Source organism: Oncorhynchus mykiss, chromosome 17 (assembly GCF_057628025.1).
Source record: "Oncorhynchus mykiss isolate SJ-2025 chromosome 17, ASM5762802v1, whole genome shotgun sequence".
In the NCBI taxonomy this organism is placed as follows: Eukaryota; Metazoa; Chordata; class Actinopteri; order Salmoniformes; family Salmonidae; genus Oncorhynchus; species Oncorhynchus mykiss.
Window position 1 is genome coordinate 33,548,913 of NC_143038.1, and position 26,984 is coordinate 33,575,896.

Consider the following 26,984-nt stretch of genomic DNA (forward strand, 5'->3'; position numbering starts at 1 on the left):
TGCAGTTGCTATTTTTAAACTAACGTTTTCATATAGCCTAACTTTGATATTAACCGTTTGATCATGCCACCTAAAAAAAAGCAGCAACCGCGGAAGAAGTAACGGCTATTTGGTCAGATTACGGTTGATAGATTTGTCAATTTCATTGTTAGAAACCAGCAAAGCTGGTGCTCTTGCACGAAAACCCCCTCTTCATCCACCCACGATGGTGTTGGTTAATGAAGCGCTGAAGGAGTTGGACTCTCGAATCGTCTCATCGCAGGCCATTTTCGGCTTCATAACAGAGAAATATCCATCTGTGGACCTGATGAGGTTGAAGTACATGACACGCAAGACCCTGAAAATAGGAATCGAGGGCGGAGTATTGGTGAGGACATCAACTCGATAGCAAACGGCGCACAGACAGCAAACAGACAGCTGCAACCAACTACATATCATCCATGGATGCCAGTTCCAGTTCAAATCAGAACTGGCAGCCATTGCTAGTGTACCCATGAGTTTCCACTCAAAATGCCAGGATAAGAGGATCCAAAAATCGATGTATTATGTCTATGGCCACAACACAACAAGCTGTACATTTGGCATGCATGCTGCCCAAATTGCAGTCTTCCAGACTGTAGGCAACCAGTAACTACCAAAATAAAGGAAACATTTGAATAACTGATGGACAAAGTTTATAGTGTGTGGGATGCGTTTTCCTGCCATGGTTTAGATCAATTTCTAGAATTTATGCCAAGGCGTATTGAAGCTGTTCTTGCAGCTGATGGAGGCCAAACACCCTTTTTAACACACTTTGTTGGCGTTTTCTTTATTTTGGCAGTTACCTGCATGCTCTTGTGATAAAATTTAATCCAGTTATTTTTGAGAAGCTATTGATCCTCTGTGGCTAAATATGTTCTCTGGTGTATTTTGAACATTGAGAACATGGTTGGTTAAAAAATAATTCATTTGTTTTTTTGCCTCTTGGGCCCAGCCCCTGACTCACATAGTTGACCAGTCACATTTAGTTATTATGCAGTTTATTTTTTCAGTTACCCAATCAAGGCAGGGCCTCCCATTTACCCAAACCTCTCCTCCCCCATCTGATTGGCAGTAGGAAGCTGTCTACACTGATTGAGAGCAGGCTCCTGAATCCTTCTGTGGTTTGCGGTTGCAGTAAAAAAAATATATACTACATATCTAATATGTACTGTAAAATGTATGTATAAATTGGTGACGTTTTTTCTGCCTTCTGGGCCCAGGGGCTTCATTAATCCTGATGGGGAAACAAAGCTTCCTGGAGCGTTGAGATTTTCCAGCTAATTGTCTGAAATAGGTTAATTACTCAAGGCTTTGATCGAGTGCACACTAGTGCCACCTGTTGGTCATCGAATTTAGAGCAGCCAAATTATTATAGATTATGTCCCACACCCCATAGTGTGTGTGCAGTGTAGCCTTTTTGTCTTTTACCAATCAGGTGGTTGTTCGACGAAACAAAGCTTTTGACGTCATTGATCACATGCTTGTGATAAGGTGATATGGGCATCGGCACACTGCGATTTCAACGCATACCTCAGAGCTCAGGCATCAAACATAACATCACTATACCGGATGAGTCCACAACATTATTTGGGTACAAATTAACAGAATATACATTTTTTTTAAAGTGAGATCTCCACTGGACAGTTACTTCAATAGGCTCCTTGTGGCAACTAGGCTTTGTTAACCCAAGTAATTAAATCAAGAATAATGTGATCCAAGGTGAATGGACTTTATTTTCTGAATGTGATAGTAGCTTACCTGCCAAATGAGCCAAACTTCATGGTACCAGTTTTGAATATAAAGTGGTGTGTTTATTAGATAAGTCAACATTATATGACAAACATATTGAACATGGGCTTGCTGTTTAATATAATGTAGCTCAACGTGTGATCACTCTCCCTTGCCAGCTGGCAGTCAGGGGTAGGGTCAAGTAGCCCAAGCCAAAGGCCACTGACGACACTGATCCCAATGTGGAGAAGTCTCCAAAGGCTGCCAAGGTTGGAGCCAAGAAGACTAAGGACAAGGAAGCCGGTAAACTGAATCCACTGAATTGATTGTGCTCATCACTCCTAGGATTTAGACATCACCCTATAATCTTCCCAATTGTATGGGATCATTGTTATTGAGCTACACCCATTGCAATGGAGGACATTTAACATCTCCTCATTGGGTCTATGATTGCATGTGTAACAGTATAACTTTAGACCGTCCCCTCGCCCATACCCGGGCGCGATCCAGGGAACCTCTGCACACATCATCAACAGTCACCCACGAAGCATCGTTACCCATCGCTCCACAAAAGCAGCGGGGGAACTACTACTTCAAGGTCTCAGAGCAAGTGACGTCACCGATTGAAACACTATTTAGCGCGCACCACCGCTAACTAAGCTAGCGTTTCACATCCGTTACACATGCATACACACACATCACTAACTTGTCTCTAGAGGCTGAGAAGAAAAAGGTTACAGCCAAAAAGCAGAAGGAGAAACCTTCAGAGGCAAGTGTGGTTTCAGTTATGTTATGACTATTGGCATTGTTCAAGTGGTTTTGGGTTATAGGGACTTTTTTTACACTTTTGTCATGGGTACTGTTCCCTATTTGGGCTTTACCATGGTTGAATTGAATCTCAAATTGAATCTCAATTTTAAATGCTACCACAAACCAGAAGCATTGCAAACCTGTCATTTTCATCGTTCAGGATGAAAACTCAGGAAGTCCGCAAAAGCATCTGCTTCCAAGGTGGCCCCTGCTAAGAAGCTCAAGTCAAAGAGGACAAAGGGGCATAGGGGACAGCTGAGGATCAACCCAAAGCACAGAAGACTAGCAAGGGTGAAGGGGCAGCCAAGAAGGGTGAAAAATGCAAAAGCTTTCCAGAAGCCTGCAGAGGGTGATGAAGTTAAAACCACAGGGAAATGAGGCAAGAGCGCAGGCAAGAGGCAAGAGGCAAGAGGGCAGCAGCAGAGTGACTGCACTCCTTTTATCCACTTTGTATGTTTTTAAATAAAGCAGTTTTTTTGTACTACTTGTTTGTGGCATTTAAGTGTAGACCTAGCTGCTGTAAAATGTAATCTCCACTTTTCCTGTAGAGAAGTGTTGGTGGTAGCTAAGGCTTTGTAAAGATGTTTAATGATTCACAGATGCAAGTTTATATATAATATATATATATATATATATATATATATATACAGTGCTTTGCGAAAGTATTCAGCCCCCTTGAACTTTGCGACCTTTTGCCACATTTCAGGCTTCAAACATAAAGATATAAAACTGTATTTTTTGTGAAGAATCAACAACAAGTGGGACACAATCATGAAGTGGAACAACATTTATTGGATATTTCAAACTTTTTTAACAAATCAAAAACTGAAAAATTGGGCGTGCAAAATTATTCAGCCCCTTTACTTTCAGTGCAGTAAACTCTCTCCAGAAGTTCAGTGAGGATCTCTGAATGATCCAATGTTGACCTAAATGACTAATAATGATAAATACAATCCACCTGTGTGTAATCAAGTCTCCGTATAAATGCACCTGCACTGTGATAGTCTCAGAGGTCCGTTAAAAGCGCAGAGAGCATCATGAAGAACAAGGAACACACCAGGCAGGTCCGAGATACTGTTGTGAAGAAGTTTAAAGCCGGATTTGGATACAAAAAGATTTCCCAAGCTTTAAACATCCCAAGGAGCACTGTGCAAGCGATAATATTGAAATGGAAGGAGTATCAGACCACTGCAAATCTACCAAGACCTGGCCGTCCCCCTAAACTTTCAGCTCATACAAGGAGAAGACTGATCAGAGATGCAGCCAAGAGGCCCATGATCACTCTGGATGAACTGCAGAGATCTACAGCTGAGGTGGGAGACTCTGTCCATAGGACAACAATCAGTCGTATATTGCACAAATCTGGCCTTTATGGAAGAGTGGCAAGAAGAAAGCCATTTCTTAAAGATATCCCTAAAAAGTGTCGTTTAAAGTTTGCCACAAGCCACCTGGGAGACACACATGTGGAAGAAGGTGCTCTGGTCAGATGAAACCAAAATTTAACTTTTTGGCAACAATACAAAACGTTATGTTTGGCGTAAAAGCAACACAGCGCATCACCCTGAACACACCATCCCCACTGTCAAACATGGTGGTGGCAGCATCATGGTTTGGGCTTGCTTTTCTTCAGCAGGGACAGGGAAGATGGTTAAAATTGATTGGAAGATGGATGGAGCCAAATACAGGACCATTCTGGAAGAAAACCTGATGGAGTCTGCAAAAGACCTGAGACTGGGACGGAGATTTGTCTTCCAACAAGACAATGATCCAAAACATAAAGCAAAATCTACAATGGAATGGTTCAAAAATAAACATATCCAGGTGTTAGAATGGCCAAGTCAAAGTCCAGACCTGAATCCAATCGAGAATCTGTGGAAAGAACTGAAAACTGCTGTTCACAAATGCTCTCCATCCAACCTCACTGAGCTCGAGCTGTTTTGCAAGGAGGAATGGGAAAAAAATTCAGTCTCTCGATGTGCAAAACTGATAGAGACATACCCCAAGCGACTTACAGCTGTAATCGCAGCAAAAGGTGGCGCTACAAAGTATTAACTTAAGGGGGCTGAATAATTTTGCACGCCCAATTTTTCAGTTTTTGATTTGTTAAAAAAGTTTGAAATATCCAATAAATGTCGTTCCACTTAATGATTGTGTCCCACTTGTTGTTGATTCTTCACAAAAAAATACAGTTTTATATCTTTATGTTTGAAGCCTGAAATGTGGCAAAAGGTCGCAAAGTTCAAGGGGGTCGAATACTTTCGCAAGGCACTGTAAATATCATACAATGTGATTTTCTGGATTTTTGTTTTAGATTCCGTCTCTCACAGTTGAAGTGTACCTATGATAAAAAATTACAGACTTCTACATGCTTTGTAAGTAGGAAAACCTGCAAAATCGGCAGTTTGTCAAATACTTGTTCTCCCAACTGTATAGAAGAGGGATTTATTTTTTATTTTATTTTATTTCACATTCATTTAACCAGGTAGGCCAGTTCAGAACAAGTTCTCATTTACAACTGCGACCTGGCCAAGATAAAGCAAAGCAGTGCGACAAAAACTACAACACAGAGTTACATATCAACAAACGTACAGTCAATAACAGAATAGAAAGATCTATGTACAGTGTGTACAGTGTATATGGGAGGTGAGCGGGGAGCCACCCCTTTTCAACAAACAAAGCCATCCCCCATAGCATAATCGACCACCCTGACCGCTGGGCTCAAGTGTGCATCGAAACAGAATGTAAGCTCATATTAACTGAAAAAAAATGTAATGAAGTTGTGTTCTCACACCATTTACATCTAAACCACTCCGCAGTCATTGGACTTCAAGTCTAGATTGTGTCGACAATACTGCACATTGAAGGAGGGACTGAGGTGCTGAGTAAGTTGAAATTCAACTGGGAATTTGGAAAACAACAAGTTAACATGTGAACATGGAGAAATTTGGAGATTTGAATAGCATTTGGAAATCTATATTGTTCAGTTTTGATGATCTGATGTTGCCAACAATGTAAACATTTTTAAAACCGAAATGTTATATTTTGTAGCTTGTAACAACATATGTGGGCAATATCAATATCAATACTTATGCTATAAGATCAGGCTTTTGGGGTTTGATAACCTTTGCCGCAAAAATTGTTCAAATAACATGAGACTTTTCCCCCAGATTTTTTGGGTGCATCTGGTTTATATTATAAGCATATTTCAACACAAGATGAACTTCACCAAGAAAAATGTCTTAGCAATACCACTTTGGATCATAATGACTTAAAAAAAAATAATTTCCTATTTACCTGTTTTTTTGCATTGTGTGAATATGTTATATATTTATTTATTTATTTTAAATTGTCTGTATCTATCGATTTTGATCACAAATATATTTTATTTAGTAAACTGTATCAAACCGTTATGGAAGGAGACATCACACAGATGACAGAATATATATAAATACAGTATATATTTACTTGGGCATTTACTTAAAAATATTTAAAGGGGAGTATGTCCCGGACCCCTCCAAAATCTAGGCCTGGTGTCAATGTGTGATACAGGAAATTACGGCAGTTCCAAGCATTTTGAGGGCCCTAAGCGAGATTTGCCCACCTCACCGACAAAACATTTTAGTGGCGGAGAGAAACATTTGGAGCTTTAAAGTTTTTGTCCTGCAATTCTACTCGTTTTGCCACGGGGCGGAGAGAACTTTGCAGTTATTAAGCACATTTCCTGAAATTCAACACGTTGTGCCATTGTCGTTGAAATAATAAAATTCAGTTTAAAGCTAATTTCCTGCAATTCTAAACATTTTGCCATGACTTATGCCATGTTCATTTGATATCTGAGTGAGAGTGACTAACAAAATTATTGGGGGCCCCGTGGAAGTCAGGGCTCCTGGGCAGTAATTGGACCATTACTACAATTACTTAGATAGCTGGCTAGATTACTTGCCTAGCAATCTATAAAATCTTAGCTGACATGGGATAATTGAGTGACTGTCAGTGACTGAAATAACAAGAGAAAAACTTCTGATGTAGAAACACATTTCGAAACTGCACGTTGTGTATTCTACTATCCTACGGTTGTTTTTGGGGGGGGGAGGGGCCTCTAGCGGCTGCTTACTGAATGTTACTTATAAATAGAAACGGCACTGCAGTAGATGTTTTAGATACTTATTTACAGTAACATGATGTGTGATAAATAAAGGACATCCTGAAAGAAACAATATTTCTGTGAGACATACAGAGAGCCAGTGGTGTAGTTTCAGTGTGTCTGTAGAAGACTGTAAAACCCATCAGGCTGGGCTGAGGTTGCTGGTCTGTCGGGGATTGAGCTGTATACGTGGTACGTATCAGACTAGAGAAAAGAAACAGACAGTTTAGCATCAGTCCTTTAATTATACAGTACTGTAAATGTAATGTAATTTAAAAGGATGTCAAATCAATCTGAAACTGAGAGTCGATCACAATCACCAAACACAGTGGGTGATTCTGAACTTACATTGTCGTTTTCAGATGACTTTCCATTTTCTTCAAAAGGACCTGTACAACACAGAGGGAGCCTGAATGAGTGAATGTGTGGTTGCATGTCACTTTGCTATACTTAATGTCCTTTCACACTTCTCCTCCTGACTCAAACCATCCTGTAGACGTACAGCTCTATTCTCATGCTCTAACACATTATCTTATGTATAACTTATACACATACATGCTTACTGATATGACGACCTCAGACCAACAAACAAGCCTAAACAACTTTGAGTCCTATAAAAGCCCTACATGTTATGAAACATTGGGACAGAGTTAAACAGACAAACCTAATGGTACAGATGTGGATGGTACAGAAGTGATCAGGCTGTAGACCCCTGCATTCTCTGAATCAGCCTGGACGAAAGAGAGAGAAGAGAGAAAGATCCTTATTATCCCTCAGACTGTCTGTCAGACTGTCTGATACAAGTTTGTATCTATATCCAAGGCTATTATTTTTGCTGTACTTACATCTTAATTTGCAGATTGCTGCACAGGACCTGCATCTCACAGAGAGAGACAAAGCCACAAGTAAGAGGTTGTGGGGGGGGGGGGGGGGGGGGGGTCAGAAGAAGAGAAAATAACAGGGCTTGATGTCACTTCACACTTCTCCTCCTGACTCAAACCACCCTGGAGACTTACAGCTCTATTCTCACGCTTTCAAGATGCTCTAAAAATGTATGTTTGTATGGTAGGCATTGAGTGATTAAGTGTTATTGTGCTGAGGGTCCCAAATTCACGTCCCAGGTCAGGAAGACAGGGACAGAAGACATTCTGTTACAAACTCACCTGAGTGCAAAAACGTGGACGGTACAAAGGTGATGAGAGAATAGATCCCAGCATCCCTTGAATCCAATATGCCTGCACTGCTCATAGCTCCCATCACCAAATCACCTATAACGGAAACAAAATGAAACTGAAATTAGGATACGTGTTTGGACATGCATGTGTGTAGTTGTGTTAGTAGTATGTGCAGTGTTTGATGTATTTTGTTTGGAACATACATTGGCTGTGATCATCCTGTCTGGCTGTAGGTCTGTACAACATAAAAGTATAAGAAGGTTGTGGTAAGAAAATCTCATCATGGACAATACAGAACTAAAGGTTGATACAATCTGCATCATATTCACAAGAGAATTCTTACCTCTGAGAATTGGTTTTCTCTGAAAAACAAATGAGGCTAAATGAATGATATTGAATATAGCCTACACTACACAATATCACCAAAAGGAGTTGAAAGATTAACCCATGTCAAAGGCACTTACATTAATATGAGAAGGAAAATGTTTGCAAATTATTTGTTATGCAGAATCAGAAGTACTCACTGGTCCTCCTGCAGAGATAGACAGCTGTCAATCCCATCAAGAACACGCCCACTCCAGAAGCCATACAAACTGCTGTCTGCCATAGTTGCATCGCTGTTTGGTGACATGACGACATCAGGAGACGTCATTAGCTCTTAATCCAAATGTAAATACTTCAATGGTAGACAGGTGTTAGAATACCACTTTATTATTAGTCTTGGTAAACGTTTCCGTTTTCATACATGTGAGAAAAGACAGCTAGTCAGCTAAGCGTTTTACATTTGAGTCTGTGAAGGAAAATGTTATGTTTGTGCTTTTCTAATAACCAATTGGACTGGGTCCATGCAACTGACTGATTGATCGTGACTGGGAGGAATCCTCACTATCAGTATAAGCAATTTGGCAGTGCGCCAAGAACATTGTTTTGAAAACCGAAAGGGGTGTCTCAGTTTCACGGTCTCGGCTTGAAGAGAAGAAGCCTCGTGAGGTATTGGTTGGTCACAGGCATGAACCAAACGTTAATGATGAATTAATTATGAATTGTGAATAAACTAAATCTTGCAAATATAACTTGTCTGTTTCAGCAGTATATAAGACAACTAATGGGACTTCCCCGGTGGAGCTCCTGACCAACATGTACTATGGTACATTAAGTTTGTTGGAACCTCTCCAGCTTGTTGATAATAAATAATTATTAATTTAATATTGAGTTCAGGTGTCCCTGATGATAATTTCTGTGACAAGTAATTTAGCAGAGGCTCTTATCCAGAGCGACTTACGTGCATTCATTTTAAGATAGCTTGGTGAGGCAACAACATATCACAATCACAACAAGTACATTTTCCCTCAACAAAGTAGTTATCAGCAAAGTCAGAGCTAGCAGAAAAAGACAAGTGCATTTTTGCTGTGGAATTACTAAATAAGGACACTTACCCCAAACTCTTTTTTGACTGTTTGAATTCACAATGCTGTCTGTGGAGCTTTGACCTCCTGTGCGCATGCAAGATAGAGACAGTTTGTTAACAGTTAACACACATCACAACTTAGTCAACACCAATAAACAAAAATCGTGTGGCCATATTCACTTTCAGTTGGACTCTTTGGTGTGTCAGTTGTCAAAGTAGGACTAACAGTCAAATCTGGTGCAAAGCAAAATCATTGGATCTGGTTATACAATAAGGTATCTTAATGGGATGATTTAATCAATTCAATATCAACCTCATTTCTAGTAATTAGGCACATTTGTGATTCAAAAAATGTATACAAAGACCTGGGTAAGATAAAATCATTAAATTATTTTCAGTTTTACTAACTAAAGATGACCAACACACCTGATGTAGGATTCACTGCTGTGCTGGGGGCCAAAGGAGAGGTCAAACCTGTTGAGAAGAGATGAGAAGAGAAATGTACATTTGTTTCATATCAAATAAAATGAAATGTTTTTTGTCACATGCTCCAAATACAACAGGTGTTACAATACAACCTTACCATGAAACACTTACCTTCAAAACACTGCATTGCTGAAAGTAAGAAAATATTTGCTAAAAAACTCTAAATAAATCACATAAAAAAACATTTAAATAAGTAACAATAAAATAACAATAGCGAGGCTATATACTGGAGGTAACTCAGGTAAAATGTGTATGTAGGAAGGTGTAATGTGACTATGCATACAGTTGGAGTCAGAAGTTTACATACTTCTGTTTACATACTTCTGACTTCAACTGTATGTTGGAGTCATTAAAACTCGTTTTTCAACCACTCCACAAATGTCTTGTTAACAAACTATAGTTTTGGCAAGTCGGTAAGGGCATCTACTTTGTGCATGACACAAGTAATTTTTCCAACAATTGTTCACAGACAGATTATTTCACTTATAATTAACTGTATCACATTTCAAGTGGGTCAGAAGTTTACATACACTAAGTTGACTGTGCCTTTAAACAGCTTGGACAATTCCAGAAAATGATGCCAATGTCTTTAGAAGCTTCTGATAAGCTAATTGACATCATCTGGGTCAATTGGAGGTGTACCTGTGGATGTATTACAAGGCCTACCTTCGAACTCAGTGCCTATTTGCTTGACATCATGGGAAAATCAAACGAAATCAGCCAAGACCCCCCAAGAATGTGTAGACCTTCACAAGTCTGGTTCATCCTTGGGAGCAATTTCCAAACCCCTGAAGGTACCACGTTCATCTGTACAAATAATAGTACGCAAGTATAAACACCATGTGACCACACAGCCGTCATACCGCTCAGGAAGGAGACACATTCGGTCTCCTGGAGATGAATGTACTTTGGTGAGAAAAGTGCAAATCAATCCCAGAACAACAGCAAAGGACCTTGTGAAGATGCTGGAGAAAACAGGTACAAAAGTATATTTATCCACAGTAAAATGAGTTCTATATCAACATAACCTGAAAGGCCGCTCAGCAAGGAAGAAGCCATTGCGCCAATAACACCATAAAAAAGCCAGACTATGGTTTGCAACTGCACATGGGGACAAAGATCGTACTTTTTGGAGAAATATCCCCTGGTCTGATAAATGAAAAATTGAACTGTTTGGCCATAATGACCATCGTTATGCACATGCGCCGAATACAACAGGTGTTACAATACAACCTTACCATGAAACACTTACTATCAACAATGCATTTTTTTATGTAAGAAAATATTTGCTACCTTTGTTTAATTTTTTAAATACTGAAATAATTAAAAATAAAAACAACACAATAAAATAAAATAACAATAGCGAGGCAATATAAAGGAGGAAATTCAGGTAATATGTATATGTAGGAAGGTGTAAAGTGACTATTTATAGGTAATAAACAAAGAGTAGCAGCAGAATAAAAAAGGGGGTCAATGCAAATAGTCTGGTTAGCCATTTCATTAACTCTTCAGCAGTCTTATAGCTTGGGGGTAGAAGCTGTTAAGGAGCCTTTTGGACCTGGACTTGGCAATCCAATACCACTTGCCATGCAGTAGCAGAGAGAACAGTTCATGACTTGGGTGGCTGGAGTCTTTGACAATTTTAAAGGGCCTTCCTCTGACCCCGCCTGATATAGATGTCCTGGATGTCAGGAATCTTGTCCCAAGAGATGTACTGGGCCGTACACACTAACCTCTGCGGTCGGATGCCGAGAAGTTGCCAAACTAAGCCTTGCTCTCTATGGTGCAGCTGTATAACTTTTTGAGGATCTGAGGACCCATGCCAAATCTTTTCGGTCTCCTGAGAGGGGATAGGCATTGTCATGCCTTCTTCATGATAAAGATGACCAACACACCTGATGTAGGATTCACTGCCGTGCTGGGGGTCAAAGGAGAGGTCAAACCTGGTGAGAGGAGATTACACAAAAACAAATGTAAATTATTTTAGTATCTAAGGTCATTTTCTACAAATCAGATGGACTAAAAGTACACAAATCTGGACTAAAATTACAAGCATGGGTCAATTCATAAATCGGATGGAGCTTTAATGAATTATTGTAATCAAAAATATACATGTAAGTTCAAATGAGTGGATCTACTTACTGGTAGTTGGTCTCACTGTGGTGTCTCGGGTCGAAGTAGAAGTAACAGTCGAAACTAGAGGGAAGCAATATGATTACACAAGAATAAGGTGTTACATTAAAATGTTGTTCACTTCATTTTACAGGCCTGTAATCTAAACCATTGACTGTATAATTACTATTTGCAGAGATGGTCATTTAGAGGCCCAACACACCTTCTGTAGGACTCACTGTCGTGCTGGGAGGCAAAGTAGATCTAGGACCTGGAGTCAAACCCATTGAGAAAACACATATTAATTAAATTAGTATTTTATTCATGATCTTATTAATGATCACCAAGGTGTTGTTGTCCTTTTGAAATACCTTCATGACTTGTCTTTTCAAAGTGGGAAAAGTAGGACTATAAATTCACTATGGACAGATTGCTTCCTGCCCTGGTAGATTATATTTCTCCTCATTATAGAGATGATAAGACCAGTTCATAAGGTGATCAAGTCTTTCAGGACAGATAAGGTGTTGGTTGTTGTTATCAGCTTCCTAGAATAAGGTCACCATGAATCTAACAGGAGAAGCACAACAGCGCATAGATACAATCTAAACGCTGAACCAGTTCAACAAAGAAATTAAACTTCTCATCCTGGGACTCAACACCAGATCAGCCTGGGATCTGGCCCAGATTAAGACAGTGTGGAGATCCATATGTCAAAGTGCTATGCTCCAAGGAGCGAGCAAAAATTAGCAAGTGACTGAGTTAGGGGGGAGGGAGGGTCAGAATTAATATAGTCATATTAAACTAATCAAAGCGTAGTCAGATCATGAAGACCTGCAGCACTGATAGATTATTATTGTATAGATAATGACTCACATGTAAAGCTGTACCCATTACTACGTGGTGAGAGAGAGTTTGGTCCTGAGCTCAGTCTGTAGTCACAGCTCACCTCCTTATGCCTCACTGACTGTAGACTTCTGATCAGATCCTTCTCATCCACAGAGAATTGACAGAACCAGCATTTGGAATCTGTGTTTCTTCTTCCTGATGTGTGCTCTTATGAGACACTTACTCTTCTCTCCATCATACAGGTTACAGGTGGTGTCATTACTGACAGAGCCAGGAATTAAACAGGTGATGATGAAGTTCTCATTGTAATATTTGGTTTCTGACCTGTTGGGAGAGAACAACGACTTCATGAAGTACAAGGCACACTATTCTGCACATAACAATATACTGTAGAGCCTGCAGTCTTTCACTATGCAAAGTCAAATCATGATGGTGATAAACATGACATGGACTTATGATTTGTATAACTACTTTGAATTACCTTGGACTATGATTTAAAAACATGAATTAAAATGAATTGATTTGTTCAAAATAAGTTAGCAATAAATTAAGCATTTGCCCAATGAGCACAGTCATCAGTTCCACACCTAGTTTTGATTTACATTTGATTGAGTTGTCAACTAATGTGAATTCAAAGTGAAATCAACAACATTTCACCCATGTCAATGGATTTAGGTTCGAGTTGGGTGAAAAAAAGACCAACATTCCCAAAATGATTTTGGCAAATCCAATACATTTTTCACGTTGATTTAGTGTCATCAGAAGGGAAAACTATTTACTACTACAACGTTTATTCAACCTGTTTTTGCCCATACCATTCTACACTTAAAAAATGTACATATAATACATATTTCTGTATTTGTTTATGTAAGTATCTTACCTGTAATTATGTATTTATCACTGCGGGGAGACAGAGAGTGTGATCCTGTGTTCACTCTATAGTCACAGCTCACATCTCTCTCCAACTGCAGATGCCTGAACAGATCATTCTTAGTAACACTGAAGGTACAGAATAGTTTGGATGATGCTGCGTTAAATCTCCTCACCCAAGCCTCTTTGTAGGCCTGAGGCTGGTCTCCAGTGTACAGGTTACAGCTATGACCATCACTGGCAGACTCAGGAAGTACACAGGCAATAGTGATGTCATGAGAAGATTCGTCATTGACACTAATGTCTGGTTTCTGCAGTTTACCTGTGAGGAGAACACATCAATAACTGTCCATACTGTAGGTTAATGAGAATACACACCTCTTTCTGTACCAGATAACGAAAAGAGTAAGAACTAAATAGTATGTATATGTTAGCATGACATTACATATTCCAATCTGATTACAGTGAGCCAATCAGATCCGTGTATTCATAATAATAATACTATTTTACCAAGAATAGTGATAGGCGCAGGATGACTGTGCATCGATGGATAGTGAGTCTCTACTGTGAAAAAACATCTCATACCATGATTATTATAATATTTTTACTGGGTAACTAAAAACTCATAATAATGATACTGACCTTGGGCTTTGATGGATTGGAACGTATCTAGAAATTATAAAGTAGATTATCATCGTCTGCCATTCAAAAAGTATATTTTAACAGGAGACACCTGAACACTTCACACAAGTTGGTAAAGTAGCGTAATCTACTGTAATGCATTAATGGGGATCAAGCAGTGGTCATTCTTATCTGAACAAATTGTAAAATAATGATAGAGAGAAATAAATAAGATGATTAATGGAATAAGATACTCATCATAGCCATGAGATTCATAAATATCAAGAGTTCCTAAAGTAAAAGAGTAAAAAGTAAAAGACTAAAAGAGGGGAGAGAAGAAGAGGAATATCCTGTAGAACAAACAGATGATGAAACTGTAGAAATGTAGAAATAACTCACCAAAAAGGAGGATGACCAAGAACAGATGACCAGCCATATCAGGGATGAACAATGCCATTTGTCAGACAGCTACATACTGTTAGTCTGACTTCACAGTAAGGTATGACTGTGTCAGAGGATTGTTTGAATAGAGACGTACATGTGGAGCTTGTGCACAGCAAAACCACAGAGAGCAGAAACCTAAACAACAGTCTCATACAACAAGTGTGAGCTAATGTTGCAGAAGTAAGGGTATCTGAACAACCAGAATCATTTATCGGTCATACACTCCCCTCCATATGCCTTTGGACAGTGAAGCCCAAAAATTATATATGGCTCTATACTCCAGTATTTTACATTTAAGATTGTTTTATATAAGGCGACAGTACAGAATTTCCCCTTTATTTGAGGGTATTTTCATAAAGTACTCAAACCCCTTGACTTATCACACATTATGTTGTGTTACAGCCTGAATTCAAAATGTACTAAATAAATTAACAATCTCACCAATCTACACACAATACCCCATTATGACAAAGTGAAAACATGTTTTTTGTAATTTTTTGCTACATTTTTGAAAATGAAATACAGAAATATTTCATTTAGATAAGTCTTTACATCACTGAGTCAATACTTTGTATTAGCACCTTTGGCAGCGATTACAGCTGTGAGTCTTTCTGCGTCTCTAAGTCTCTAAGAGCTTTCCACACCTGGATTGTGCAACATTTGCCCATTATTCTTTTAAAATTTCTGAAAAAAGCTCTGTCCAATTGGTTGTTGATCATTGCTAGACAACCATTTTCAGGTCTTGCCATAGATTTTGAAGTAGATTCAAGTCAAAACTGTAACTCTGCCACTCAGGAACATTCACTGTATGCTTGGTAAGCAACTCCAGTGTATATTTAGCCTTGTGTTTTAGGTTATTATCCTGCTGAAAGGTGAATTCATCTCCTAGTGTCTGGTGGAAAGCAGACTCGACCAGGTTTTCTTTTAGCACTTTGCCTGTGTTTAGCTCCATTACATTTATTTTCTATCCTGAAAATCTCCCCAGTCCCTTAATGATTACAATATACCCATAACAAGACGCAGCCACCACTGTGCATGAAAATATGGAGAATGGTACTCAGTAATGTGTTGTATCCTATTTGCCCCAAACATAACTTTTTGTATTCAGGACAAAAAGTTAATTGCTTTGCCACAGTTTTTGCAGTATTACTTTAGTGCCTTGCTGCAAACAGGTACAAGCTTCCTTCTTTTCACTCCGTCATTTAGGTTAGTTTGGTAGAGTAACTACAATGTTGTTGATCCATCCTCACTTTTCTCCTATCACAGTCATTAAACTCTGTAACTGTTTTAAAGTCACCATGGGCATCATGGTGAAATCTCTGAGTGGGTTTTTTCCTCTCCGGCAACTAAGTTATGAATGATGGCAGTATTATTGTTGTGAGTGGGTATATTGATACACCATCCAATGTGTAATTAATAACTTCACCTTGCTCAAAGGGATATTCAATGTCTGTTTTTTTAACCAATAGTTTCCATCTTTGTGAGGCATTAGACAACCACCCTGTTGTTTTTGGTTAAATCTCTTGAAATTCACTACGCGACTGACCGACTTTACAGATAATTGTATGTGTGGGGCACAGAGATGAGGTAGTCAATAAAAATCATGTTAAACACTATTATTGCACACAGAGTGAGTCCATGCAATGTATTATTCAATTTATTTGGGATTTCCATAACAAAGTAATTGAATACTTATTGACATTTTTTTTACATTGTATTGTGTGTAGGCCAGGGACATAAAAAAAAATCTCAATTTCATACATTTTAAATTCAGGCTGTAACATAACAAAATTTGGAAAAAGTCAAGCGGTGTGAATACTTTCTGAAGGTATTGTATGTTTTACCATTTAGATATAAAAGCACTTTATGTAAATAGTCCCCCCAATTCAAGAAGTCATAAGTATTTGGACAAATTCATTTATAGTGTATTAAAGTAGTCAAGCATTATGTATTTTGGTCCTAAATTTTTCGCACCCAATAAATGCATTAAGCTTGTGACTCAACAAACTTGAGTTTGTATGCATTTGCAGTTTGTTTTGGTTGTGTTTTGGATTATGTTTTGCCCAATAGGAAATTAATTGTATCCAACTGTTATGGAAGAAGGTATCAAACAGTCAACATAATATACTTAAATACAGTAGATTTAGCATTTACTAGGGAGAAGAAATAAGAAAAATGCTCAAAGGGGAGTATGCCCCGTACCCCTTCAAAATATAAATATTAACACAGTAAGAGGTATTATGGATAGACATGTAACAGAAATCAGTTGTCCATGTGTAATACAGTAGAAATATAACCTGTTAATCAACTTATTTACAGTAACTGGATGAGTGATAATAAAAGATGTCGTGTGAGAAAGAGAAAGAATGTGTGAGACATAGATACAGAAAGCCAGAGGTGAAGTTTCAGTGTGTCTGCAGAAGGCTGTACAACCCATCAGGCTGGGCTGAGGATGCTGGTCTGTCGGGGATTGAGCTGTATACATGGTACGTATCAGACTAGAGAAAAGAAACAGATTCAGTTTAGGGCTTTGAATCTACAGTACAGTAATTGTAATTCATAAGGGGTATTTTATGGGGATGTAAGACCAATCTTAAACTGAAAGTCAAAACACAGTGAGAGAAAGAGAGATACTTTTATCCTCGAGTGAGCCTGTCTGTGAAAACAATGCTATATACAATTATAATAATATAACAATATAATATAATACAATGAATAGGACATTTGTGCTGTACTTACATGTTCATTTGCAAATGCCTGTGTATCCACATCAACGGGACCTGCACATCACAGAGAGACAATTCCATGAGTAAGAGGTTGTGTATGTATGTGTGAGGGGGATCATGTGTATATTATATGTCTACATTGCATGTGTGTTATTTAGTCGAGTTTGCCCTCTTGCGTTACTAACAGCCAAACAGAAGAAGTGCAAGTAACAAGGCTTGATGTCATTTCACACTTCTCCTCATGTCTCAAACCCCCCTGCAGATCTACAGCTCTATTCTCACACTGCTGATGCTCTGACACATTCATTTCTGTTTTAAATGTTATATATGCGTTTTGATAAGGTTGATATGGTTAGGCCCAAAGTTTAAGCATGTACAGCAGCTGTGCACGTGCAGATGGTTCTGAGTTCTGAGGGACAAACCTGAGGGCATGAACGTGGACAGTACAGATGTGATCTGAGAATCGATTCCAGCATCTCCTGAATCCACCTGTAGTGGAGAAAGAGGGAGAAGATGAGAGAAACACATTTACAAGGTTTAACATGAATTAATGTATCAAGAAATTATTTCTGGTGAAGAACATCTTATTTGGTAATAAATAAAAATACAAATATAAATAATAAATCCATCTTAATATGGTAATTATAAATATTACCATATAAATACAGCTGTTAGTTTGATACTTTGAACATTCATATGTTGAAGCACTACTAATGTAACATTAAGGTCTTGATCCTCAGATCCGACAGTCAGAGGGCAGAGGATGCTGGTGAGAGGAGTTATAGGAGGACAGGCTCATTGTAATTGTTGAAATGGAATTAATGGAATGGAGTCAAACATGTAGTTTCAATGTGTTTGACTCTGTCCCATTAATTCCATTCCAGCCATTACAATGAGCCTGTCCTCCTATAACTCAGCCCACCAGCCTCCTCTGTCAGAGGGTACATGTGTACAGATTCCACTGTAATGTAGAATAATCACCATGACTCCGCTGCTCACCGCTCCCATAGACACCAAATCATCTACAACAGAAACACAATGACAATGGGATTACAGTGTTTGTACATGCGTGTATATAGTTCTGTATGTCGTATGTGTGTGTATGTTTGATGTATTTTGTTTGGAACATACATTGTCTGTGATCATCCTGTCTGGCTGTAGGTCTGTACAACATAAAACATGTTTTCTCTGAAAAACAAATGAGGCTAAATTAATTACATTGAATATAGTCTAACCTATACAATATGATAAAATGAGTTGATAAATGAACCCATGCCAAAGGCACTTACATTAATGTTAGCACGGTAAATTTTCAAATGATTTGTTTTGCAGAATCAAATGTACTCACTGGTCCTCCTGCAGAGACAGACAGCTGTCAATCCTACCAGGAACACGCCCACTCCAGAAGCCACACCCAATACTGCCTGCCATAATTGCCCCACTATTTGGTGACATGATGACATAAGGAGAGGTCATTAGCTCTTGTTCTTCTAAGAAAATGTGCACAGCTCTGTTTTCATGTGAGAAAAGACAGCTAGAAAAGGATACTTACACAGAATGCTTTCTTGACTGTTTGATTCCACTTCACTTTCTGTGGAGCTTTGACCTCCTGGTCACATGCAAGAGAGAAGGACAACTTAATAACAAAGCTATGTAAATATTTCTAAGAAGAGACAAATTGTTTGATTAATCCTACTACATTGACTGAATTTACATTTGGCTATATTTGAAAAATTGGTTTATGCTTAAATTTACAAAAATATTTAGCAAACTAAATTAAACCTATTGGCTAAACTTACTTTCAGTTGGACTCGCTGGGGTGTCAGTGGTCAAAGTACAGCAAACAGTCGACCCTGATGCAAAGCAAATCATTGGATCTGATTATAAAAAATACATCTAAATGGGTTGATTTTAATCAATCAAATATCAACCTCTTTTTGTAATGAGGCAAATTTGTGATGTGGAAAAACAAAACATGGAGAAGATAAAGCTACTCTATTTGTTTTACTTATGTTTGCTAACTAGATAAAGATGATTAGGAGAACTGATGAAGGATTCACTGCCCTGCTAGGGGTCAAAGGGGAGGTCAAACCTGGTGAGAAGATATTACTCATATTACACAAGAACAAATGAAAGTGAATGTAATATCTAAGGTCTTTCAAATGCATGAAGAGAAGTACACTACACATTACCTACAAATCAGATGGACTAAAAGTGGTTCAAAATCTGGACTGAAATTACAAGCAGCTATGAATACATCTATTAGTTAACCAGTCAGAGCTTTAGTGAATGAATGTAAACAAAGATATTGTATTTGCAAACTAAGTTAAAATTGGTGGATCTACTTACTGGTTGTTGTCACTGTGGTGTCTGGGGTAAAAGTACAAGTAACAGTTGAAAATAGTGGGAAGCAATATGATTACACAAGAATAAGGTTTTACATTCACATTTGGGTCACTTAATTTTACAGGCCCGTAATCTAAACTCTTGACTGTATAATTACTATTTGCAGAGATGGTCATTTAGAGGCCCAACACACCTTCTGTAGGACTCACTGTCGTGCTGGGCGGCAAAGTAGATCTAGGACCTGGAGTCAAACTCACTGAGAAAACACATTTAATGAAATTAGCATTTTATGAATGATCGTATTAATGATCATCATGGTGTTGTTGGCCTTTTGAAATACCATCTTTTCAAAGTGGGAAAAGTAGGACTATAAAATCACTACGGACAGATTGCTTCCTGCCCTGGTAGATTAGATTTCTCCTCATTATAGAGATGATAAGACCAATTCATAAGGTGATCAAGTCTTTCAGGACAGATAAGGTGTTGATTGTTGTTGACAGCTTCCTAGAATAAGGTCACCATGTTATCTAACAGCAGAAGCCTAACAGAGTATAGATACGATCTAAACACTCGACTAGATGAACACAGACATTATACTTGTGCTGATGATCCCAGGCGTTGGTGTTGAGGCTGGTGTCATATCTATAGAACAGCTTCATTATCGAACAGAACAGCTTCATTTACACATTAACACAACTATTCTTATTGCTGAAACTTGCTTTGCTATAAAAATAAAAGCAGTGCCACTATAAAAGCACAAATGTGTAGTCTACCTGCTATAGAAGGTGTCTGTATAGTTGTTGGATCACTGATGTGAACTCCCACCAGATCTAAAATCATTTGGGAATGAAATGTGGTATTTAGTTTGTTGGTCAGAATTAACATAGTCATACTAAGAAGATGCTGAAATAAAAGTCAGTCAGATCATGAAGACCTGCAGCACTGATAGATTTGTTTAGATTATGACTCACCTGTAAAGCTGTACCCATCACTGCGTGGAGAGAGAGAGTTTGGTCCTGAGCTCAATCTGTAGTCACAGCTCACCTCCTTACGCCTCACTGACTGTAGACGACTGATCAGATCACTATGTTTTGGAGTGAATTGACAGAACTGCTGTCCGGATGCTGAGGTGGCTTTTCTCTTCTTGATCGGTGCTGTGAAGGATGGCTGACTCTCCTCTCCAACATACAGGTTACAGGTGGTGTCAGGACTGACGGATCCAGGAATCAAACAGATGATCTTGAAGTCCTCATCAAATTTGATTGTAATGTCTGGTTTTGGATCTGTTAGGAAAGGACAGAGATTCCGTTTTGCATCACTCTATTTGAATGTAATGTATATGTCACAAGTGACACTCTTACTAAACTAGACCCTGCCATTCTCTTTATATTAACTAACATCATGTCTTATTTGATATCATGCCTATTTATGAGTGCCATTCAATCGTGTGTGCTGTGTATTTACAACAATTGCCTTTCACTTAATTTCTTACATTCTCACGTGTGAATCAAATTGAATCGCATGGACTATTTTGCTTGCTTGTATGGTGTGCTGTGATTCCAAAAATTAACACAGACTAAACTGACATTGAGATGATTCTCTATCCCCTTCTCCCTCCCTAAACAAATAGCTAAACACGCCCCAGAACTAGAGTTAAAAAGGAACTGAACCAGGGACATCTCGACCGACTTGCTTCTCGTTTCCGCTGGTCGCCTGAAGTGGGAAAGACACAAATCACAAAGCTCTTTATAAACACTACTAAAGGAAAGCGCTTGTTTCGAACGTGAGTGTGATGCTCTAATTGTATGTTTTCTGTCCCCCACAACTACAGACACGGGGGACACGCTTGACGCCGCTGAGAGGCTACACCCAACTCTAATACACAGCCAGGCCGGTGCAGAGTGAGGGACAGAAGGCGACCTACCACTGAACACCAAACCAGCAATTGACTACCAGACCAGCCATCGACTAACGATCCCTGCTCAGGAGGAAGAGCCGAACCCTGTTCGGGTAGAGCCGAACTAATTCTGCTCGGGGAAAACCGAAGGAACAAACCCTGCTCGGATGGACCAGAATGAACATTGGCCACCAATCGGGAGTCAACCGCTGTGTTAGTTTGTCCCGTTGCTTCTAGTTAGCCTACAGCCCTAAATCCCAGCCTATTTATACTTTTCTAATAGGACTGTAGTGATACTGTGTATTACGGTGTAAACAGAGTTTATAAAGAACCTTAGATTGTACTTTGGCCTCTCTGTGGTTGTTTGCGTGGGATCTAAGAACTCTACTTTTGACACATACATTTCAAATATTCTATGGATTTATTGTCTTCACAACAAACATTTTGAAATGACATTGGATGAGATTGTGATTTAAACAGAATCATTTAAGACAATCTGAATAATAATTTCTTACCAAGAATAGTAAGAGAGATAGAACTACTGTGCGTCGATGTATAGTGAGTTTCTACTGTGTAAAAACATCTCAGATTGATCTCAACAGATAAACTTTGACCTGCCCACAAGAGCTACTCAGTCCCCGTGAGTGACCTCGTACAGGGTGAGGGTTTAGGTAACACTGAGACACAGAACCAGATGGAGGAGTCTGACAGCTCAGCCGAACTGAGTCTCTCTCTGATGACTGTAGAACTGACTGTCAGCCTGGGAGGAGGTGGGTCTCTTTGAACGTTGCTTTTAAAAAAACATTACAGATAATCCATACATACTAACAGTATGGAAAATCCATTAATAAAATGTTCAACTATGTCAGCATTTATGTTTAAACAAAGTACAGTAAATCCTATCATTATGTGAAATGAAGACGTTTAGGAAATACGACAGAAGATCTCATTTTCACAAAGAGCATAATTAATACGGTATAACAGTGAAGTGTCTCATTGTTTAAACCACCTACTTACCCTGAACAGTGACTGAGACAGGGTCACTAAAAGGAGATGTGTGAGACCTCCCTACAGCATAGTAACACGTCACTTTGACCACAGCTGGAAATGTTGGACCAGACCTCTTGAGCAGCTCAGTTCCTGTTATTGTCTGCGTACACAATGAGTCTGGAAGATTCTTCCCCTCTATGTTGAAGTAACAGTGAGACACAGGGAGAGATGGAGGAGTCTCACAACTCAGCTGAACTGATTCTGTTTCTCTGATGACTGTAGAACTCACTGTCAGCTGAGGAATGTCTGTGAGAATTGGGGAATTAAGCATTTAGCATTTAGTGGTTTTGAGAAATTTACTGAGTCTAATCCCTCCTTGTTATTTCAGACTTAATGATCTTGAGTCAATTACTTTATGCAGCGACAGTATGGGAAATTAAGGAGATATAATATATTGCCTGATTGCTTCATGTAACAGTTTATGACAACACACAATATGATAACATATCACAAGAGGAACATGGTAATGATGGCACAACAGTACATTGTTTACAATCATTCAAATAATCTTCTTACCCGTAATTGTGACTGTTGAAGGCTCACTGTATATGGATCTAAACTGTGAACCTGTAGCACTGTACTGACATTGTATTTTGACCTCAGCTGGTGAACTCTGACCTGTCCACCTCACCAGTAGTGTTCCTGTGAGTGTCTGTTGACAGGGTGATGGAAGGGTGAATTCCACTTGCCCAGCCATTTTGAAGTAACACTCAGAGACAAATGGAGGAGTCTGACAGTTCAGCTGAACTGAGTCTCTCTCTTTGATGACTGCAGGAATCACTGTTAGACTGGGCTGAGGAAGATCTGTGAGATCAGAGAGATGATGGGGTGTCTTTTTAAATTGAATTATAAATTCATTTTCAATGTTTAACGACTCATACAGATAATGTACCACATAATATTACATGAGTTTGAAAGAGAAAAACAATTCAGACATTGTAATAAATAAACAATGAGAGCCTGTGCCAGGAACAGTCCTTAGGAGGGAGTTATCACACAATAATCCTCGGCCTTGATGGCCATTTGGCTTTTGTAAAACGGTTGCCAACATTTAAACAAAAGATTAAGGACCTGTCTTTCATTCAAGACGTATTATTGTTCTGAGTAAATGTGTTTTATTTTCATCCTTCCACCAGGACATATGCTCATTTTGGAACGTTGCTAAATGGGCACAGCCAAACAACAGAAGTGATGGATTTCTATCTGACCAGAACTGTCCCAGAGCTTGGGGAGGTGTGTCTGCGCTTGTGCTGCAGCGGCAGGTGCACAAGACAAAACATTACCAGCATCACACATATCGGTGAATCACTGTGACATATGAAATACAAGTGATAGTGTAATCAATCTGTAATAACTACGTAAAGAAGTAACAAACGTGTTAAATGATTATGTGACGTACAGTCATATCCAGGTCCTGATTGGTCAACAAGCTGATTTGACCCTTCAAATATTGTTATTTGATGCATCAAACAGTGTTATTTCACGTGTATCTTTTTTGAAATGCAAAGACCCAGATGGTGTTCCATACTTTCCAGTGAACGACACACTGATGTCACGTACAGATGCGCGTGACTCTTGGCTGCAGTAAGAAAGCCACTCCATCTGCGCCCATTCAACATAGCCTAGATTTAGTTTTTATTACTTCTAAACAAAATAACTTTTGGGGGGCTTTCCTACGCTGACAATGATGTTTTGATTCTTGCTTGAACAGTCACTAAGATTATATTCTGTTGTGATCTTTGTAAAATAACTATTTTGGATGCAGCAAGTTGTTAGCTAGAATGCTAAACACTCACTGACATGGCCATAGGACGTAGCCAAAGAGACATTTTACTGGTTGAAGTATGTTATTTTTAAGTATAATGCAGTTGATTTGCGATGATGACACAAACATTATATTAAGCAGGTCATTCATACGAGCCTTAAACTCCAATTTTAATCCAAAAGTAGTGTGAGATGCACTCTTATGCAACATGTAAATAGAGGCTTTTTTTGTAGGAATTCTAGAAAAACTCCCCCATGTTCTGTCACCATAGTGGATTGAGCAGTCAAATGGAATAGTGAATAGACAATTTTTTGTCTTTGCGAACACAAAAAAAAAATAGTCTATTCACTATTCCATTTGACTGCTCAATCTACTATCTCATCAGCCCAGCCAGGCAATTTATAAACTTGATCTCTACTGTAAAAAGCATTTAGATATTTTATCCCATTTATTTTAGACTGACATTTGTTTTTCAACAGTGTAGATTTCTATTCACCTTGCTGTCTGTCTCCGACATTTGCAACATTCTTTCAATCTTGAATTTTGATCATCTCCAGCTGTCACATAGTAATGAACGAATGTGTCAAGATGAGAGAGTCTGGCAGCTTTTCTTAGCCAGTCAAAGTCATGAATCAGTATCATTTCTATGGATATATTCAAATAAATGCCAATAGAAAAACACAAAATTCAGCTAGTTTACTGTCATTCCAGCTTCAGTTTGAAGTGATTATGTAAACTGTGTACTGTAGCGGGATAGCTCCACTGAATAATGTCCTGGAGAGAGAGCACATGTTCTATGCCAGGCGAAATCTCACATCGAGTCATTAGCTCATTGTTATGGATGTATCCCCCAAAATATATAGAAAACAGCTTAAACAAATGCAAATACAGCTTCTTTGCTGTTATTCTGGCTGCACTGTTTGACGTGACAGTTTTAAACGAAGTTGCCTAGCTAGCAAGCAAGGAATAAGAACGTTGACAGCCATCATGGATCGACCAGCTGGCTTGGGTACCAACCCTAGATTTGTGTCAGGATTACACTGAATATACCAAACAGTCGGACCATGGATTTAACAATGTGTCGAGTTGGCAGGATGTCCTTAGGGTGGTGGACCATTCTTGATACACACAGAAAACTGTTGAGCGTGAAAAACCCAGCACTGATGCAGTTCTGGCACCTTCTACCATACCTCGTTCAAAGGCACTTAAATATTGTGTCTTGTCCTTTCCCCCTCTGAATAGGACACATACACAATCCATGTCTTTAACCTGTCTCCTCCCCTTAATCTATTTACTGATTTAAGTGGCTTTAACAAGTGACATTAATAAGGATCATTACTTTCACCTGGATTCTCCTGGTCAGTCTATGTCATGTTAATGTTTTGTATAGCCAGTGTATACAGCATCTCGTGGAAGGATGAAATCGTATGAATAAATTAATCAAAATAACGTTATTATTGAAAATATGTCAATCATTATTTGAATATTTTGGTAACCCGTTGTTTTGTCTGGTAGCCCAAAAAAGTTACATATTGCAGCTTTAAATCCATAATAATGATACTGACCTTTGGCTTTGAGGAACTGGAAGGTATCTAGACATAACAAAATGGGTCATTATCATGCTCTTTTTGCCATTATGAAAAATAAGAAAACATGAGATGGGATCACTTTACACAAGCTGGCGAAGCAGAACAGGCGAAGCAGAACAGTCTGTAATGCATTCACAACCATGTTATCAAGCAGTGGTCATTCTTATCTGTACGACATGTAAAATAATGACAGAGAAATTAAATAATAAATCAATAGGATGATCAATGGAATAAGACACATTTATTATAACCATAACATGTTGAAATATTAAGAGTTCCTAAAGTAAAAGACTAAAAGAGGGGAAAGAAGAATGGAATATCCTGAAGCACAAACAGATGGAAGGAAAAATAACTCACCGAAAAGGAGGATGAGCAAAAACAGCCGACCAGCCATATCAGGGATGAACAATGTCATTTTCTAGACAGCTACATACATACTGTTAGTCTGACTTCACAGAAGATGGTGGTAGTGACTGGGACAAAGATTAACTGTTGTCTCAATAGAAATGCAGATGTGGAGCTTGTTCACAGGAAAACCACAGATGTCTCATATGACAACTATGGGCTAATGTCATGTTGCAGAGGACAAGGAGGCTGAACATTCAGAATAATTTATCTGTAATTATTTTTAGGTTCTAAAGCTACCTGTCTTTAACAGATGTTATTTTGTATCATTATTGCCGATAATTTGATTTTTTAAACCAACAAACTAAAATATTTATCTTCAACCTTTTGTTTTAAGTTTTTAACAGCTGCACAATGTTTAACTACAAAAACCCTGCATTTGTGGTTGAGAGTTTGATGATCTCTAAAATGTAGAAGGGTTTTCATATTTCATTTATGTTTGGTGAGTCACGTTTAATAACATGCCAGAGCAGTGAAGGTAAACTGATAAGCGCAGTATATGAAAGGAAAGGATGGAAGGAAGGAACGGAGGAGAGAAGCG

The 26,984-nt window shown here is 38.7% G+C and overlaps 1 protein-coding gene and 3 long non-coding RNA genes across 4 annotated transcripts; all 4 read right to left on the reverse strand.

Annotated features, from left to right (window-relative positions):
* Positions 1 to 6,471: 6,471 nt before the first annotated feature.
* Positions 6,472 to 7,434, reverse strand: LOC149975918 (uncharacterized). Its single transcript, XR_016487891.1, has 3 exons — positions 7,368 to 7,434; positions 7,052 to 7,092; positions 6,472 to 6,907 (listed from the first exon to the last, which is right to left on the reverse strand). It is a non-coding gene; the product is annotated as an uncharacterized LOC149975918 (long non-coding RNA).
* Positions 7,435 to 7,848: 414 nt separating this feature from the next.
* Positions 7,849 to 8,495, reverse strand: LOC149975919 (uncharacterized). Its single transcript, XR_016487892.1, has 4 exons — positions 8,403 to 8,495; positions 8,222 to 8,240; positions 8,082 to 8,113; positions 7,849 to 7,971 (listed from the first exon to the last, which is right to left on the reverse strand). It is a non-coding gene; the product is annotated as an uncharacterized LOC149975919 (long non-coding RNA).
* A 2,542-nt stretch (positions 8,496 to 11,037) lies between these two features.
* Positions 11,038 to 13,054, reverse strand: LOC110494995 (uncharacterized). Its single transcript, XR_002469369.3, has 4 exons — positions 12,831 to 13,054; positions 12,108 to 12,155; positions 11,915 to 11,968; positions 11,038 to 11,715 (listed from the first exon to the last, which is right to left on the reverse strand). It is a non-coding gene; the product is annotated as an uncharacterized LOC110494995 (long non-coding RNA).
* A 3,252-nt stretch (positions 13,055 to 16,306) lies between these two features.
* Positions 16,307 to 26,572, reverse strand: LOC110494965 (uncharacterized). Its single transcript, XM_090205282.1, has 16 exons — positions 26,396 to 26,572; positions 26,015 to 26,041; positions 23,201 to 23,488; positions 22,652 to 22,930; positions 20,709 to 21,020; positions 20,511 to 20,567; positions 19,931 to 19,993; positions 19,741 to 19,761; positions 19,191 to 19,244; positions 18,944 to 19,000; positions 18,740 to 18,832; positions 18,523 to 18,579; positions 18,373 to 18,413; positions 17,814 to 17,880; positions 17,405 to 17,445; positions 16,307 to 17,163 (listed from the first exon to the last, which is right to left on the reverse strand). The coding sequence occupies exons 1-16, from the start codon at positions 26,451 to 26,453 to the stop codon at positions 17,071 to 17,073; spliced, it is 1,608 nt and encodes a 535-aa protein (XP_090061408.1). The 5' UTR covers positions 26,454 to 26,572; the 3' UTR covers positions 16,307 to 17,070.
* Between the last annotated feature and the right edge of the window lie 412 nt (positions 26,573 to 26,984).